Source organism: Muscardinus avellanarius (assembly GCF_963383645.1).
Source record: "Muscardinus avellanarius genome assembly, chromosome: 1".
Taxonomy (NCBI): domain Eukaryota; kingdom Metazoa; phylum Chordata; class Mammalia; order Rodentia; family Gliridae; genus Muscardinus; species Muscardinus avellanarius.
This window is the reverse complement of record NC_137786.1, coordinates 126,810,031-126,829,226: the sequence shown is the minus strand read 5'-3', so window position 1 is coordinate 126,829,226 and position 19,196 is coordinate 126,810,031. Positions and strand designations below refer to the sequence as shown.

At 51.3% G+C, this 19,196-nt stretch overlaps 1 protein-coding gene across 3 annotated transcripts in view; it reads left to right on the top strand.

Moving 5' to 3' along the window:
- Positions 1–18,012, top strand: part of KIRREL3 (kirre like nephrin family adhesion molecule 3) — a gene marked incomplete at both ends in the record, with an annotated part of 594,525 nt that extends 576,513 nt beyond the window's left edge. Inside the window, 5 exons of one of the 3 annotated variants that reach the window (XM_080714131.1) lie at positions 569–604; positions 4,151–4,333; positions 6,499–6,608; positions 16,746–16,832; positions 17,569–18,012. In XM_080714131.1, coding sequence (XP_080570257.1) covers positions 569–604; positions 4,151–4,333; positions 6,499–6,608; positions 16,746–16,832; positions 17,569–18,012 — 860 coding nt within the window. The remainder of the gene's footprint in view (positions 1–568; positions 605–4,150; positions 4,334–6,498; positions 6,609–16,745; positions 16,833–17,568) is intronic. The other 2 variants (XM_080714130.1, XM_080714132.1) reach the window with 2 other exon arrangements.
- Positions 18,013–19,196: the final 1,184 nt, after the last annotated feature.

Below are 19,196 nucleotides of genomic sequence, written 5' to 3'. Positions count from 1 at the left end.
TCCTGAAAGGGGCTGCAGATCCTGCTCTTGGCAGAGGAGGTCCAGCAATGGTGCTCCCTGGGGCTCAGGGCTCAGAGCTCTGGACCAGACATTCAAGTCCAAGCAAGTGATCCCAGTTGAGCCCCTGGGCCTCAGTTGATCACGTGGTGATCCATGATCCGTCCTTTGGATCAAACCTCGCAGCGTCTAACACCTCTTCCCTAATAGGAGCTGCTTTGCATAATGCTTTGCACATAATTTGCATAATACCATCCACACGTCATTCAACCCTCCTGGTCCCTGTCACCCGCCCTCCTGTCTTCCCCTTGGTGCCCCACGCCTGTCCCTCCCCTTGGTGTTCTCATCCACCGCTCCCAGGCTTGACTTCTCTGTCCCTACCCCCTCCGGAGTGCACACGTCAGTGTGAATGAACTCCAAATTCTGGTCGAGGAGCCTGATCTGCGGGGCGGTCCAGAGACATGCCGGAGGAGGGAGCCCCTCAGCCCAGTCCTCGCCAGGTGGCCGGCCCGTCCCGCCCCCCCTGGCCAGCCAGGCCCTGGCGGTGGACGCTTGCTTTATTTCCAAACAGGTTCGGAAATGAAGTCGGGAGCCGGGCTGGAAGCAGGTACGGAAGGAGCCGAGAACTGGCCGGGATGGTGGGAGGGACTTCACGCCCGTGGGGGCGGGCACCCGCCAGTGGGCAGGGAGGCCTGTGTAAGCCGCTACCTTCTCTAGCCTCTCCCACGTGGAGGGCGTAGTGCAGTCCGGGCAGTGGGAAGGGGCTCCCAGCCAGCTGGGACCTAGGAACCCCAGCGACCTGCCTCCTGTCTGCGGCCACGGCGCCAGGGCTCCTTCCTCCCCGACACTGGCTCTGCTCCTGCCCTCTCCCTTCCCTCCATCCCTTCTCCTCACAGCCCCGGCCTCCCTCCACTTCCAGGCTCTCCTTGACTCTCCTGTTCCTCATCACCACAGCTCCACCGCCATCCCAGGACGCCTGCTCCAGCCCCTGCTGTGGCCGCTTAATCCTGCTTGCTGGCTCACTGCCTCCCTCCCCCACCCTGAGCCCCCAGGGAAGCGGCCTCTCACCTCCAGGCCCAGGCCACCGGGCAGTGCCGCACCCCCAGCAAAGTAGCCATCAGACCTCAAACTCCTTGCGTTGAGTTGCTTCGTCCAGATGGTCTTCTCCTCCGGGAGAATCGGGATATGAAAAACTGATGCTGCAGGCCAAACAAGGCCATGCCAAGGACTTGGGGGCCTGTGCCAGTCCTCTGCCCAGACCGACCCTGGCCCGTGTCACCCCTTTAGCAAGCTCCCTGTGGGCCCACAGCCCTCCCCTCTGGGCACAAGAGCCCCTCTCAGAGCACAGCCCAGGCATGGCCAGCTCACAGAGCCCCTGCACCCATGCTGTGGACAGTCACCCGGCCCCTGCCCTGGATCCTTCATGGTCCCCCCTGGTGCTGAGGGGGGCAGCTCCTCCCTGTCCCCACTTCATGTGTGTCTGTTCACACTTGTCTGGAGTTCTCTGACATTCTTCTCCCTCGGTGGCTGACACTCCTCGGGGCGGTCCCTGCCCATGGATGGAGAAGAGGCTGAGGGAGGCGGCCCTTCCCCTCTGGCTGGAGGGGTGCATCCAAGGGAGGCTCTGTCTGCAGAGGAGCTGCCTGAACAGTTGGCCTCGGCCAGGCCTCAGGAGGCCACACAAGAAGGAGACAGACTCTCAGGGAGGGAGGTCACCTGAGCCTACCTGCCCCCACGGTCCCCTCTTTTCTGCCCCACCCACTTGCTTGGGGGCTGTTCTCCAGCCTCTCCCCTCTTCTGTTAACCACTAGAGGAAATGTGGACCCAGGACGCCAGTCAGAGGGCTTAGGTACTGCTCCCAGCCCTCTGGCTCTACAGAAGGGAATTTGAGGACTGGGAATGTATTAAGGAACAGTCAATATCTGGCTCTGACTTCAGCTGAGATAAAGCCTGAGTTTTTCCCCAGGAAGCTTACAAGGAATCAGAGGAGAAAATAAATCAAACCCAAATTAATAAAACCCAAAATCACAGAACCATTAAGCTTCCAAAGCAGTTTTCCTTTCCTAATGGAATTAAAACCTGGGGACAAAAAGAAGTGTGTATTTGTCGAAGCAGACTCAACAGCGCTCAAGTCTCTTTTCTCAATCCTGATTCTTGAGACCAACCCAAAGATCTCCCATTTCCATCCTTGAATGTTTGCTGTTCCCACCTCCTTATCTCCTCCTCTGTCACCTCTGCAGCAGTCTCTCAGTCACCAGTAGGTAGGTAACTGGAGAGTTCCTGTGCAAGTCCCAGTGTGGACAAGAAATGGGCCAGCTTAATCACACACTGCAACCAAGAGGCTCCAGCCCCACCGGGCCTGGTCGCTGTCCCCGCTACTTCCCAATGCCCTTTCAGCAACATCTTGGGTCCAGGGTTGAGCATATCTTCTTCTCTTCCTCTCTTTAAAGGAAACAACCCCAAGCATGGTGGTTCATGCTTGTAATCCCAGTACTTGGGAGGCTGAGACAGGAGGATCATAGATTCTAAGCCAGCCTCTGCAACTTGTGAGACCCTGCTTCCAAATTTAAAGGGGAGGGGGGCAGCTAGAAGTATAGCTCAGAGGTAGAAGGCAGGAAGGAAGGAAGGAAGGAAGGAAGGAAGGAAGGAAGGAAGGAAGTTAGGGATAGTAGACCACTTGGCTAGCATGTGTGAGACCCCAGATTCCATCACAAGCAACACACACAAACACACACACACACACACAGGAAATGATAGTCTAGCCACAGCCTAGAACAAATAGCTAGCTGTCCCAGAGGGAGATCATCCACACTGGCAATTCATACTGGTGGGTAGGGTGGAGCCTCTCAGAGGAACTTCCTGCTCCTTTAAACCTAAAGGACAATAATGGGCCAGCACTTGCATAGGGCCGTGCCGGGCTCTGTTCCAAGGCCTTTGTCCATGCTCATTCATCTGAGCCCCATGAAAGCCCTGTGAGGCCAGCACTCTTGTTGTCCTGTTTACAGATAGGAGAGGTAGAGCAAGTTGCTCAGAGGCAGCGATGGAGCCAGCTTGCCAACAGCCGGCAGCCTGAGCGTGTGAGATTTGGAAGGTGCCATTCAAAGCAGCGGACAGGCTGGCCAAGATCGGGGTGGGGGGCTAAGAGGAGACCCTGAATTACTCTGGCTCTACTGTAGCTATGTGTCCTTGACCAAGTCACCTGATCTCTCTGGACCTCAGTGTCCTCATCTGTAAAATGGGAAACTTGGGCTCAGGGGGTCCCTGCCCCAGCACTCTCTAGCTAGTCCTAAAGGGCTCTTCAGGGCTCAGGCCCCGTGTGTAGCAGTAGAAGGGTCAGGACTACCTGGAAGATCAGCCCCTGCCATCATCACCCTCCCCTCCCCTGTTCTGCTAGGGCAGGAGACACATTACAGAAACTCACAGGAATAGAGGTCTGGCCCAGCTGGGATGTAGGTCCTCTCACCTGGGACAGGTGTCTGGTACTAGAAGGCTAGAGAGAGAAGGAGCGACATGGGGCATGTCAAGGAAAGGGGGTGTTTCTCCCTGTAGAGGTGGGGGGGGAGCTGTGGGGCCCCTTCCCGAGACAGGGATGCCTGGGAGGCACGGCCCCTGATGCCTAGCAGACCCTCGGCCAGTCTGCCTCAGACCTGAAGCACCAAAGAGTTGGCTGCCCACCTGCATCCTCCATGCATCTGGGAAAGGAAAAAGAAGGAAGAAAAAATAAACTGGATAAGCAAAGCCAATTACTGTCAGCGTTTTTTCAAAGAAAAACCAGGATTATGACTCACCAGCCACTACATGACCAGTGTCTCATTTAATGCCACGGGGCAATAACTAGGCCACCCTCGCCCTGGTCCTCCTCTCCTCCGGCCCCTCCCTCTGTGTCTGCGCCAGCGTCTTCCTGTTCTTCCATACCCTCTCCTCCACCCTGTGTCCTCCACCCCCATCTTCACAGTCCTAGCCAGAGCTGAGCTCTGTTGGACTCTGCCTGCGCCTGCCCTGGCCCTACCGAAGCCCATCCCAAGATGGACCCACGGGGCAGTGGTCTGGCCCCAGCTTGGCAGGGGCCGTGCCCGAGGGGACTGGGTGAGGTCCCAGGGGGACAGTGCACCGCACCCCTCCCTCATCAGCCGTGCTTGCTTCTCTCCCACAGAGTCCGTGCCGATGGCCGTCATCATCGGGGTGGCCGTAGGAGCTGGCGTGGCCTTCCTCGTGCTAATGGCAACCATTGTGGCCTTCTGCTGTGCCCGTTCCCAGAGAAGTACGGGAGGGAGACCCGGGATCTCAGGGAGGGGGACAGAGAAAAAGGCCAGGCTTAGACTGCCCCGGAGAGCAAGTAAGCAGTAGTGCGATGAACAGGGGCCCTAACAGGTGTGAGCTCCTGGGCAGGGCAGGGCTGGGCTGGTGTGCGGTTCATGTGCAGCACCGCTCACGCGTGGGCCGGGCGGAGGCTGCGCTGGACTAGACGGACATTTATCCAGCAGGGAGGAAGACAGCACTGTGGGTTGGACACACAGAGAGCCCGGTGGGGAATGGCCTAGGGATCCAGGGGAAACGGGAGTCTGACCCTTCGCCCCACAGGTGCTGTTGTTCAAACCTGCAGTACAGGCCCCCACAAGGGACAAAAAGCATTCAAGGAATTGTTCTCAGCAGACTTTTAAACATCGTTCGGCCGGGTGTAGTGGCGCACATTTGTAATCCTATTACTTGAGGGGGGCTGAAGCAGGAGGATTGCGGGTTCAAGGCCAGCCTCAGCTACTTGGTGAGGCCCTCTGCAATTGAGTGAGACCCTGTTTAAAAAAAAAATCATTTGTCATTAGCAAAATTCTGAGTGAGTTTTGTGCATTCTCAAAGAATTGTGGGTAGCCAGGAGTGGTGACACAAGCCTAGAATCCCAGTATTGGGAGGCTAAGACAGGAGTATTGATGATTCAAGGACAGCTTCAGAAATTTAGACCCTGTTTAATAATAAATTTTTTTTAAAAGACTGAGGATGTAACACAGAGGCCAGTACTGAGTTCATTGCCCAATGAGTTCATTCTCTAGAACCACCCCCCTTACACACACACACACACACACACACACACACACACACATACACAAAATCATGTGTACCCAGAGCCTCTGTGCAGGGCTCAACACTGAAGTTACTGGAGATTCACAGGCAGGTTCAAGGGGAAAACAGCAGAGGTGTGGTCTGCTAGTCCCACTTCTTTCTCCATGTGGACCTGGGCAGATAACATCTATTTCAGGCCTTGGTTTCCCCATTCGGAATATCAAGGAGTTGAATGACATGGCTTTTACCACCCCATCTGGCTCTACGGATCTATGACCCGTATGCACAAAGTGAATCATCGGGCTAAGGCTGCTCCCAAGACCACCTCCGCCTTCAGGGGCAGGAGGGAAGGCAGAGGTCCTCTCCCGTCCTTCCTCTCCCAGCTCCGCAGCCTGGGTTCCCATGGCTAGCCCCAGTGATGGGATCCCAGGACCTCCCTTGCTACCACTCAGTGGAAATCATAGGCGAGCATGGGTTAGCAAGACTTTTCTAACAGAGCCTTCTAGCTAGGAGAAGCTGCCTTCTGTTCAGTGGTAAAGTGTCCATCATAAAATCAACTGCCAGGGAAGCAGGAGCCCCACCTAGGCTTCTGCTCTGGGCCACAGTCTGGCCCCAGGACATCAAGTTCCCTCTAACACTAAGATTGCTTGTTCTATGAATAAAGAGAGCAGAGCAAAGTGGAGTAGTCTAAAAGATTTCTAGAAGGAAGGAAGGATTCAATCAGATAAAAAGGACCTTGCTCAGCCAGGCATGGTGGGGCACACCTGCAATCCCAGTACTTGGGAGGCTGAATCAGGAGGATCACAGGTTGAAGGCAGCCTCAGCAACTTAGCAAGACTCTGTTTCCAAATAAAAAATAAGACAGGGCTGAGGGTGTAGGTTGGGAGTAGAATGGCTCTGCATTCAAGCCAAGAAACCCCCCCCAAAAAAAAAAACATATTAGATCAAAAGCGTGGCATGGTGGTGCACATCTGTAACTCCAGTACTTGGGAGGCTGAGACAGAAGGTTTTCAGGTTTGAGACTAGCTTTAAGCTACTTAGATCTTCAATAATTTAGCAAGACCCTGTTTCCAAATAAGAAAAATATAAAGGGCTGAGTATAGCTCAGGAGTAAATGGCCCTGGATTCAATCCACAGCACCAAAAACAAAAGTAAGGTGGATGGGGATGGAGGATGAGGATAGCCTCTCCAGTCAAGGGGGACATAGAGGTCAGGGAGCCACGCAAAGGCCTCCCCCAAGCCACAGAGCCCACCCATATCCACACGGATGTCCTGGGGGTGTGGGGCTGGAGTTGCTGCTGAGTTCAGGGCTCAAGGGAGGGCAAGCCCTGTGGGTGGCGGGGTGCAGGGTGGCAGCAGGGGCTGCAGGAAGCGTGACACCTCAGGCCTTGATGTCTGAGAGTGGGAACTGAAGGTGCTGCCTATTCTTTCCTATTTTATGTCCAGATCTCAAAGGTGTTGTATCAGCCAAAAATGATATCCGAGTAGAGATTGTCCACAAGGAGCCTGCCTCTGGTCGGGAGGCTGAGGAGCACCCCACCATCAAGCAGCTTATGGTAAGAAAGCAGTCCGTTCCCCACCCCACCCTGTGACCCCAGGAGACCCTGGGAAGCAAGGCATCTGTCACAGAGTCCCCCTCCCGCCCCTGCCATGGGCCAGGCACACAGTCTCACGCAGCATAGAATAGTGCACTTGGTGAACTGGAAAAACCAAAGGCATCTAAGCTATCTGGGCATTGTGGATGCATGCCAATTAGCCCACTACCAGGGAGACTGAGTCAGAAGGATCACAGGCTCAAGGCCAGCCTCAGCAACTTAGCCAGACCCTGCTTTCAAATAAAAATATAAAATGGGTCTGGGAGTGTAGCCCGGAGGTAGAAGGGCTTCCAGGAACCCCAGTACCACACACACGCACACACAAAAAAAAAGCCGGGAGTGGTGGTGCATGCTTGTAATCCCTGTACTTGGGAGGCGGAGACAGGAGGATTGCACAGGTTCGAAGCCAGCCATGCTGATTTAAGAGACCCTGTTTCCAAATAAAAATATAAAAAATAGATCTGGGAGTGTAGCCCAGAGGTAGAAGGGCTTCCAGGAACCCCAGTACCACCAATAAACAAACAAACAAACAAACAGGGCGTGGTGGTGCACACTTGTAATCCCAGAATTGGTGAGGCTGAGACAGGAGAATTGCAGGTTCACAGCCAGCCTCAGCTACTCAGTGAGGCCCGCTGCAATTTCGTGAGACTATGTTTCAAAATAAAGAATATGATATATGTGATATAACAATGTTAACCTGGACACTCAGTATTTGGAGGGAAGGGAAAGGGGGAAGCAGGGAGGGGAGGGCACCGAGTACTGTGTGAATATACGCCATAGCCAACATGATCTACATTATGATGTGAGACTATAGTGCACCAATAAAATCAAATAAAGAATAAATCTAAAAAAAGAATAAAAAATAGGACTGGGAAGCCGAGTGTGATGGCGCTTGCCTGTAATCTCAGTACTTGGGAGGTTGAGACAAGGAGGACTACAGGTTCGTAGCCAGCTTCAGCTACTTAGTAAGGCCCTCCGCAACTTAGAGACCCTATTTCAAAATAAAGAATAAAAAATAGGGCTGGAGGTGTGGTTCAGAGGTAGCAGATCCCTAGATTAAATCCCCATTGCCACAAAAAAGAGGGGTTGGAAGTAGAATGCACCTGGATTCAATCCCTAGTTCCACAAAAATAAATAAATAAATAAATAAATAAACAAACAATAAAAGCTATAACTCAGAAGTAGAATGTCCCTGGGCTCAATCCCAAGTACAAGAAAAGAGAGAGAGAGAGAGAGAGAGAGAGAGAGAGAGAATGAGTTACTATAATATATCACTAACATATAATCACATACACAAACACTCATACAGATGCTTGGTAATTTCCTATCCCTGCTACCTCAGCCCCCCCAAAACAAAAATAAAGTCTGCAAAAAGCATAGGTTTCCCCCTTGAGAATGGGATTGCCCACCAGAAGCAAACTCAAAACCTCCCCGGCAGCATCGATTATGCTCCTCTTCTTCCTAGTTCCCCTCATGGGCCAGAATTCAGCCAGCTCTCCAGGCAGAAACCTAGACAAATGTGCTAATCAGCTTTTCATTGCTATGACAAAATACTTGAGAAAGACAACATAAAAGAGGAAAGATGTAGCCAGGTGTGGTGGTACATCCCTGTAATCCCAGTACTTGGGAGGCTGAGACAGGAGGATTGCAGGTTCAAGACCAGCAGGTGGTTACTTAGCAAGACTCTGTTTCAAAAGAAAATAGGGCTGAGAGTGTGGTTCAGAGTCAGAATGGCCCTGGGTTTGAACACCAGTACTATAGTTAATGTGTGTGTGTGTGTGTGTGTGTGTGTGTGTGTGTGTGTGTGTACGCTGAAGATTGAACCCAGGGGCATTCTACCTCCAAGCTATACCCCAAGCCCTACTTTTTTTCTTTATTTTGAAGCAGGAGCTCACTAAGTTGCTGAGGCTGGCCATGAACCTGCGCGATCCTCCTGTCTCAGCCTCCCAAGCGCGGGGATTACAAGCGTGCGCCACCACGCCCGGCTCAATTTAATTAATTTTTAAAGGGAGGGAAGATTTACCTTATCACGGTTTCAGAGGTTTCTCTCCATGGTCGACAGGCTCCATTACTTCTTGGCCTGTAGTGAGGCAGAACATCAGAGTCCACGCCCAACTTAATCCTCTGGGCTCTCTGGCGCACGCTCTACCACTGAGCTATATTCCTAGCCGGTCCCACATACTTTAAATCATCTCTCCAGCCGGGCGTGGTGGCGCACGCTTATAATCCCCGCTCTTGGGAGGCAGAGACGGGAGGATCGCGCAGGTTCGAAACCAGCCACGCTGGCTTAAGAGACCCCGTTTCCAAAAATAAAAAAGCATAAATAGGTCTGAGAGTGTAACCCGGAGGTAGAAGGGCTTCCAGGAACCCCAGTACCACCAAAAAATATATAAATAAATAAATCATCTCTCCAACAGGATATGGTGGCACACTCTTGTAATCCCAGCATTTGGGAGGCTGAGAAAGGGGGATCACTAGTTCACAGCCAGCTTTCAGCAACTTAGTGAGGCACTCTCTTTGCAATTTAGTAAGACCTTATTTCAAAATTAAAAAATAAAATAGGGCTAAGTGTAGCTCAGAGGTAGCATGTTCTTGGGTTCAGTACCCAGCACGTGTGCATGCACGTGCAAATACACACACACACACACACACACACACACAAAAGCATACACACGCACACTCACCTCTAGATTACATATAAAATCTATTTCAACATTGTAACACTTGTTTAGGGAATAAAGACAAGAAAAGGGGTCTGTACATATTCAGTACAGGTGCATTTTTCCCCTCAAGTATCTTCAATCCTTGGTTGGTTAAATTCACAGATGCAGAATCCAAAGTTATGCAGGGCTGATTCTTAGCCTCAATAAATGTTAGCTGTGTGTGTTACTCTAAAAGCACCCACTAGATGGTGAGCAACGGCCGCTCCGTTCATCCTGGCAGAGGCTCACACTTCTCCCTCTGCTACTCTTCCTCTATGCAGTTGATTTTCTGAATTTGTCAATTCCACCTAAAAAAAATATACCACAGATGTGTGGCCCCATCTCTCCTCCACTGTCACTTCCCTATCTCGAGCCTCCTAATTGGTCTTACAGCTTCAACCCCAGCCTCCAGAGCCCTGAGAAAGGGGTCCTTCTAAAATGCAAATTTGAACCTGGCACGGTGGTACATGCTTGTAATCCCAGCATAGACAGGAGGATTGCCGGTTAGAGGCCAGCCTCAGGAATTTCTTGAGGCCCTCCACAACTCAGTGAGACTTTGTTTCAAAAATAAAAATAAATTAGGACTGGGAGTATAGCTTTGAGATGGAACGCCTCAGGGTTCAGTCACACACACACACACACACACACACACACACACACACACATACACACACACACAGAGTGCATGTGGTCCTGTGACTTCCCTATGTAAATTCCTCAGTGTCTCCATATCTACTGGACAACCTGCAGCCGCCCACCACGTCCTCTGGCTTTCACGGAAAGGCAGCTTATTAATCTTTTTGGCTCCTCTTCCTGCCAGCGTCTGGCTCTCCAGACACACTAAAAAGCTTTTGACTCCTGGCCTTGGAGTCTTTCGTACCTTGAAGGCTGCCCTGTGCACAGACTATTCCTTTTGCCCGTGGGTTTTGCCCCCTGAATCTCACATTCTCTTACAAGAATCAGCTCGAGCCGGGCGTGGTGGCACACGCTTGTAATCCCAGCATTCGGAAGGCTACTTAGTGAGGCCCTCTGCAACTCAGTGAGACCTGGTTTCAAAATAAAGAAGAAAAAATAGGGCAGGGGGTGTAGCTTGGAGGTCGAATGCCCCTGGGTTCCATCCCCAGACCCGCAAAAAAACAAACAAACAAAAAAAAGAATCAGCTTGAATGTCACCAGCTCTGTCATTTCTGGGCTTTCTGGTCCCCTGACTCCTTCCTGGCGGGCTACACTCTTTCCACTCTCCCAAAATACTTGGCACGTGCTTCTTTCAGAGCATATGCTCTAATTACATGTCAGCTTCCCCAGTTATCTTCCAGCTCCTTGAGGGCAAAGGTCCTGTTCCTGAGTCTAACCTTGACTATCTCCCCAGGGGCCCAACACAGTGCCTGACATAGTAGTGTTTAATTTTACAAGGGAGGGAAACCACAGCCCAGACTGGAGAAGGAATGCACACACCCTCTGTAATTAAGCTTCATCGGGTATATCTTTCGTTCCCAATGGACCCTTGAATTTGCTTCCACTGGGATATTCTTTTTGTCCCAGACAATTCCACACCCTAAGAAAGAGCAAGGTTCGCTGAGTCTTTGGGTTAAAAACAGGGGATGATTTGGCAGCAAGGACTTGAGGGAGGGCTCTGCGGCTAGCCTCCCCTTGGAGGTCTTTGTGTCTTTATTCTTTCACTCCCTGACATCAGAAACAAGCCAATCATCAAAGGCAAGCAGGCTCAGAAGTTAAATCTCATGGGAAAGAAGATCTCCTATCCAGGCAGAGCCAGAACATTTGCTGGAAAATGAAAAAAAAGTAGTAGTAGTAGTAATCTGGGTGCAGTGGCACACACCTATAATCCCAGTGCTCAGGAGGCCGACACCGGAGGATCACAGGGTCAAGCCAGCCTCCACTTAGCAAGACCCTCAACCACTTAGCAAGACCCTATTTCAAAATAAATGAAAAAGGGTAGCCAGACGTGGTGGCGCATGTTTTTAATCCCAGTACTTGGGAGGCTGAGACGGGAGGATCACAAGTTCAAAGCCAGCCTCAGCAGCTTAGTGAAACTCTCAACCACTTAGTGTGACCCTGTTTTCAAATAAATTATAAAGTAGTTCTGGATGTTTAGCCTGGATGTAGAAGGCCCGTGGGTTCCATCCCCAATGCCACAAAAAAATAAAAGAAGAAGAAGGAGTAGGAGAAGGAGGAGGAGGAAGAGGAGGAGGAGGAGGAGGAGGAGGAGGAGAAGAAGAAGAAGAAGAAGAAGAAGAAGAAGAAGAAGAAGAAGAAGAAGAAGAAGAAGAAGAAGCTGCTGAGAGTATAGCTCAAAGGTAGAATGTCCCTGGGTTTAAGCTCTAATGCAAAAAAAAAAATTTTTTTTTTAAAGAGTAGTATCAGTGAAGAAGAGACAGGGTTCCAAAGAGAGAGGAGGAAGATGGGTTGCGACAAAGAAGCAACATCCTGCTGAGAGAGTGAGGCGGCGCCTGGCCTAGACTGCACAGTTGGCAAGAGCGGGACACAGGAGGCATCTTATCGCCATGGGGAGGGAGCCTCGCGTGGTTACTCAGGATCATCCCCACACCCACTGTGTGCCAAGTGCTGAGCATGTGCTGCTCATCACCTTACATCTTATTATCATTCCCAGCGATTTAGAGCTAAACCACTTCACTCATCTGTTCATTCATCCAACACAAACAGAACATTTGGAACAGCACCGCCATTTGTCTACCGGACACTGTGCTATGGCCTGATGAATCCAAGATGGAATACATTCCACTCCAAAAGCATTCTGGTCAGTGATTGCCAGACGCAGGGCCCTGTACAAGGTAGGGAGGGACACAAAGAGAGCAAGGAGCAATTTTTCCCATCAGGTTGTTTGACATCTGTGAAGGAAGATGACTTCCTAGTGCCCCTGAGTCACTGCTGTGATTGGCAGACGCAGCTCCGCGTGTTAGCCAGCTTTCCGTTACTATGACAAAACACCCGAGCAAAGTGACTTAAAAGGAAGAATGGTTTACTTTAGCTTACAGTATCTGAGGCTTCAGTCACGGTCACTTGGCCCTGTGGCTTTGGGGCCTGTGGAGAGGTTGTGCTGAGCTACTCATCACCTGGCAACCAAGATGCAAAATGCAGAGAAGGGCCAGGCATGGTTGAGCAAGCCTATTACCCTAGCTACTCAGGAGGCCGAGGCAGGAGGGTGGCAAGTTTGGGGCCAGCCTAGGCAACTTAGGCCCTATTTCAAAGTAAAATTTTATTTATTTATTTTCAAAGTAAAATTTTATTTAAGCTGGGCATCGTGGTGCACGCTTATTATCTTAGTACTTGGGAGGCTGATACAGGAGGATTGCAGGTTCACAGCCAGCCTCAGCTACTTTTTTTTTATTAATTTATTTTTTAAATTGGTGCATTGTAGTCATATATCAATCACACTGGAGTACAAGACTTGAGAGGATATACAAGCACACAGTATCCAATTAGCCCTCCTCCAGCCCCCATCCCATTCCCTCCCCCTCCCTCCATCCCACGCTTCTTTGGTGATTTACTTTGATAGATTTGTTTATGTACCTCCTGCGTTTTAAAGAGGCTCCGTCCTCCAGTATTACATACCCTCTGATTGGTCACATTAGTTGCTTCACTATAGGGCCCTTTCTATAGCTCAACCTCTTCCTGTTGCCCTTTTCCTCCTAGTTATTGCTGATTAAGAGAAGTGTCTGATTTATATTTTCTGCGATATTTCTCTGCATGCTGCGTTGCAAGTACCGATCCCACTCTTGATGGTCCCAGTAGTGGCCTGGCTACTCAGTGGACTGATCCAGACCTCGCTGGCTCAAGCAGCGGCCTTGCCTCATGGGAGGCCCCAGTTCTGGTCTCGCTGGCCCCTCCACCAGTCTAACCCCTAAGCTGGCTTTGGTCCCGGCCTTGGAGGCCGCAGGAGTGAACTTGCCTCACGCCAGGCTCCAATGCTGGCCATTGGCCCCTGCACCGGTCTAACCCCTTGGCAGGATTCCAATCCCGGCCTCGGAGGCCCCAGAACTGGCCTAGCCTCACGGCAGGCTCCGATGCCAGCCTCGCTGGCCCCAGCACCGGCCTAACCCCTCAGCAGGTTCCGGACCCGACCTCGGAGGCCCCAGAACAAGCCTTGCCTCATGGCAGGCTCCAATGCCGGCCTCACTGGCCCCAGCATCGGTCTAACCCCTCGGCAGGTTCCAATCCCGGCCACGGAGGCCTCAGTAGTGGCCTTGCCTCACAGCAAGCTCTGATGTCGGCCACTGGCCCTGGCGTCCGCCTAACCCCTCAGCAGGTTCCGATCACTGTCTCTGTGGTTGTTATTTCAAAGGTTCCAGGTGTAATGTATCAGATCTCTGCCTCCCCTGAGTATTGGCCACTGGCATTGCCACTGCCTCCACCGTTTCAAATCCTTCCCAGGCTCTTTTTCCACTCTGAATGTTGTCCAGTGTTCCTAAGCATGCGTGATGGTAGCATTCGACATTTGGTGTAATTTCTCCAAAAAAATAAAGTTGGTAGGATCCGATTTCTGCTTCTCCTGAATACAAGTCTCTACCACCAACGCGAACTCTTTCAACACCGCATTTCTCCTTGGCCTCCGCTAAACTCTCCCCTTACAGGTGATGTCTGAGATTCTTAACAACATAGAGAGATAGCAGTCCTCTTTCACGGCGAATTTTTCCATAAGTTCCAGTGCATTTAGATAAGTTTTGTCTGCATCTCCAGTGTCCTGGCATCCATAACGGCTTTCTTACCTCCTCTCCGATATTTTTCTTTATCTTTTTCTGTTCTGGGCCCGGTTTCTCCAGGGGTCTGGCGTGCTACTCGCAGTTCGGCCTGGGGCCCAGAGTCCCGCGACCCGGGCCCCATCTGGTGTGCCCTGCGCGCGACCCCCACCCAGAACCCAGCGTCTTACTGGGCCCGGTTTCTCCAGGGGTCTGGCGTGCTACTCGCAGTTCGGCCTGGGGCCCAGAGTCCCGCGACCCGGGCCCCATCTGGTGTGCCCTGCGCGCGACCCCCGCCCAGAACCCAGCGTCTTACTGGGCCCGGTTTCTCCAGGGGTCTGGCGTGCTACGCACAGTTCGGCCCGGGGCCAAGGGTCCCGCGACCCGGGCCCCGGCTGGTGTGCGCTGCGCGCGACCCCCGCCCAGAACCCCCAGCCTCAGCTACTTTGTAAGGCCTCTGCAAATTAGTGAGAAAAAAATTTTTGTGTGTGATACTGGGGATTAAACCAAGGAACATTCTATCTCTGAGCTACCCCCAGCCCTATTTTTTATTCTTTATTTTGAAACAGGGTCTCACTGAGTTGCAAAGGGCCTCACTAAGTAGCTGAAGCTGTACATAAACCCCGATCCTCCTTTCTCAGCCTACCAAATGCTCTAGCATTTGGTAGGCTGAGAAATTCTAATTTGTATTTACAATTAATTTGTATTTACAATTTAATTCTAAATTGTAATTCTAATTACAAGTGTGTGCCACCACGCTCAGCTATTTATTTATTTATTTTGGATGCTGGGGGCTGAACCTGGGGCATTCTACCTCAGAGATATATACCCAGCCATTTTCTTTTTTTTTTTTTTAATTTGAAAACAGGATCTTAGCACGTTGCTGAGAATTTTATGAAGTTACTAGAATTACAAACATGTCCTACCACACCTGGCTTTTGTTTTGGTTTGGTTTTGGGGAAAGTAAAAAAAAAAAAAAAAAAAAAAAAAAACCATTTTCAAAGTAAAAAAAATTTTTTTGGTATGTGTTTGTGGTACTGGGGATTGAACTCAGAAGCATTCTACCTCCACACTACATACTATACCCCCAGGCTATATATATATATATATATATATATATATATATATATATATATATTTAAACTGGGGATTGAACTCAGGGGCAGTCTACCTCCAGGCTATATCCCCAGCTCTATCTTCTTATTATTTATTTTGAAACAGGGTCTCACTAAATCGTGGAGGGCCTAAGTAGTTGAGGCTGACATCGAACCACAATCCTGTCTCAGCTTCCCAAATGCTGGGATTACAAGCATGCACCATGATGCCCAGTTCCCTCTCTCTCTCTCTCTCTCTCTCTCTCTCTCTCTCTATATATATATATATATATATATATATATATATATATATATATTTGTGTTTTGTTTTTTGTGTGTGTGGTACTGGGGGGTAGAACCTAGGGGCTTTTCTACCTCTGGGCTATACTCTCAGACCTATTTTTATACTTTTATTTGGAAACAGGGTCTCACTAAGTTGCTGAGAGCCTCACTAAATAGCTGAGGCTGGCTTCGAACCTGTGTGATCCTCCTGTCTCAGCCTCCCAAGCACTGAGATTATAAGCATGTGCCACCATGCCCAGAATATATATATATATATATATTTGAAACACAGTCTCACTATAGGCTAATGAGTCTCACTAATTGCTAAGGCTGCCCTCAAACCTTCAATCCTCCTGTCTCAGTTTCCCAACTATTAGAATTATAAGTGTACACCACCATGCTTGGCTCCTCAAAGTAAAATTTTAAAAGGAGCTGGGGATGTATCCCAGAGACGGAATGCTTGCCTACTATGAGCAAGGCCCTGAGTTCCAGGCCTAGCACACAAAAGAAGAAGAAGGAGAAGGAGAAGGAGGAGGAGGAGGAGGAGGAGGAAGAAAAGAGAAAAGAAAAGGAAAGAAAAGAGAAAAGAAAAGAAGAAGGAGAAGGAGAAAGAAGAGAGAGACCAAGGTCTCAAAATCGCCCCCAAGGATACACCCCAATAAGCTAAATTTTTTCCCACCTCCTAAAGGTTCCACCACCCAGTAGAACTGCAGGCTGAGGACCAAGCCTTCAGCACCTGGCCTTTGAAGGCCATTTCAGACCTACACCCTAACACCCACATCACCAGCAGCTCGCCTGTTATCCTATGTGATTCCTTACGGCCTTCATCAATCCCTGGCCCTGGTCAGTAATCTGCCCTAAAGAGCCAGGCTATGGCCAGTGGTTGATGTTCTGTAGTTACTTATATCTGGGTCCATCTCCCTGCTGAGCAGAGACACATCTTAAGACATCTTATCTCTGTATCCTTGGGTCTGACCAGATGTTTTCAATAAATGGATTGAATTGAATCAACCATGTGAGGTGACGCCCAAAGCCAACCACAGAGAAGGTGTCCTTGGAGACCTGCCCCAGGCTTCATCCCCACCCACGTCTCCTGACTCTCTGTCTTAGAATTGGGTCCCAGGGACACTGGTGATATCCAGAATCTCATCCCAACTCCTTCACCTGCCTCCTGTGCTCCAGCAATGAGGGGTGGGGAAGTGGGGGCCTCCATGGCAATCATTTGAGTTCATTTCCATCTGTTCCTGGGAGGAGGTAGAGCTAAGCTGACCTTCTATGCATTGAGCAGCTATTTTTGGGTTGTAGATGGACCGGGGTGAATTCCAACAAGACTCAGTACTGAAGCAGCTGGAGGTCCTCAAAGAAGAGGAAAAGGAGTTTCAGAACCTAAAGGTAAGAGTAACCACAGGTTCTTAGAGGCAACTGCGGAATCTGGTCCTCATCCCTGATGATCCCAGCCCCAATCTGTACAAAGAATGATGGCAGGCAGGAGAAAAGAAGGCCCAAAGCCAGCCTGGGACAGGTGCATAGCCATTCCCTAAGGTGGGGCGCTCCCCTGCTGACACGGCTGAGCTCTGCACCTACCTCTCCTACCACCTCCTCACAAATAGATCTTTGAAGTTCAGCCAGGCCTGGTGGCAGCACACTCATAATCCCAGCACTTGAGAGGCTGAGACGGGAGGATGGAAGGTTTGAAGCTAGCCTCAGCAACTTAGTGAGGCCCTTGCAAATTAGCAAGACCCTGCTTCACAATAAAATAATAAAATAGGGTTAGGAGTGTAGCTCAGAAGTAGAATGCTCTTGGGCTCAATCCCTAGTAACACATAAAATTCAGTATCCATGTGCTGGCCAAATACACACACACACACACACAGAGTCTGCTTTTCAAAAACTTTGCCTGGCCTCCACTACCCATCCCCCCCACCCACCACTTAGATACCCATCACTACGTCCTCCTGGTGGCCCTGCTGTGCCAGCCTGTCCAGCCCCCCCTCCATTCCTCCCTGATTGTCTCCCTCCTCCTCCTCACTCCTCCCTATGCAAAATAGGATTGGCTTTGCCTAGACCCCCTGCCACCATGTCCAGTGAAGTTTGCCCCTTGATGTGCCTCTTCCTCTTGCCCACCCAGGACCCCACCAATGGCTACTACAGCGTCAACACCTTCAAGGAGCACCACTCAACCCCAACCATTTCCCTGTCCAGCTGCCAGCCAGACCTGCGTCCTGCAGGCAAGCAGCGCGTGCCCACGGGCATGTCCTTCACCAACATCTACAGCACCCTGAGCGGTCAGAGCCGCCTCTACGACTACGGGCAGCGGTTCGTGTTGGGCATGGGCAGCTCATCCATTGAGCTTTGTGAGCGGGAGTTCCAGAGGGGCTCCCTCAGCGACAGCAGCTCCTTCCTGGACACACAGTGCGACAGCAGCGTGAGCAGCAGCGGCAAGCAGGATGGCTACGTGCAGTTCGATAAGGCCAGCAAGGCCTCAGCCTCCTCTTCCCACCACTCCCAGTCCTCTTCCCAGAACTCCGACCCCAGCCGCCCACTGCAGCGGCGGATGCAGACGCACGTCTGAGCATCACATACTGTGGGCGATGATGGGCCAGGGAGGAGGGCAGGGCGCATTCTGGTTCTCCAGGGACTCAGGCTGCTTTGCAGAGGACCCTAGAACTGGACCCCTCCAAGATGGCCTCTGAGGGCCTCTGCCATCACCTTCCTTCGAAGCTCTGATCAAGCACAAATCCGTGCCCCCCGCTGCAGCGTGCGAGAGGTGGGAGAAATGGACAGAGGATGCTCGGTGCTAGCTGCCCTCTCTCAGCCCTTTCATTGAGGCCCCTCTACCACCTGCTCCTCCCACAGGCGTTAGTGGCAGCTATCAATTTGCTTTTATGAAACTGCCGTCCACTCTCCGGTCTCCCCCTGGGCTTTCCCCACTTGTCACCCGCAAGCCCTCCCTGTGCCCATGCTCCCAGATAGCCCTGGGGATCGGGGGGGGGGGGAGCTCTTCTCAGCACTGAGCTGCTCCAGAGACCCTAGCTCCCCACATGACTCACAGCCCATACTCTGGGATCTGAGAAGCCAGAAACGGCCCTGGCCAAAGGAGCACACTGCCTGGGAGCCCGTCCCCAATTCGTTTGGTGTTTTGTGTCCATACTCTTGCGATTCTGTCCTTGGACTTGATGCCGCTGAACTTGGAGGTGGGATTGGCCCAATCACAGGCTGGTGTCCTGGGGGAAGGGAGAGTGCGATGCCCAGGGGACACCTGGCCCAGCTCTCCCCTCACCAGCCAGATGATGCAGAGCCTCCCTCCCCTCCCGCTTTGTGTACCCCTCCTCCCTACAGCACAATCCGAGTTAATATAAGGAGTGTGAGAGCTTCTCTGGTCGCTGTCACTGGAGAGTGTTTCCTGGGAGCTGTCGGTTTCCTGGGAGGGGGCTGGTGAGGAGGAGACTCAAATTCTCCACTTATGCCCACAAGGAGCAATGATGCTGTCATCAGTAAGACGCCATAGACAAGAGCTTGTGTATCTGCACCACCACCTCACCCCACTTTCACCACCTGAGAATAAATGTCAGGGCCATTACCCCCAGCAAATCCATTCTGTTCTTTTGTGCCTGCACAGCCATAGGAAGAGCCCAAGAGCTTCAACTTGGCCTGGCTTTATGCCCTCCTCCTCCTCCTCCTCCTCCTCCTCCTCCTCCTTCTTCTCTCCTCTTCCTCCTCCTCCTCCTCCTTGTTTTGTTTTGCGGGTCTGGGGAT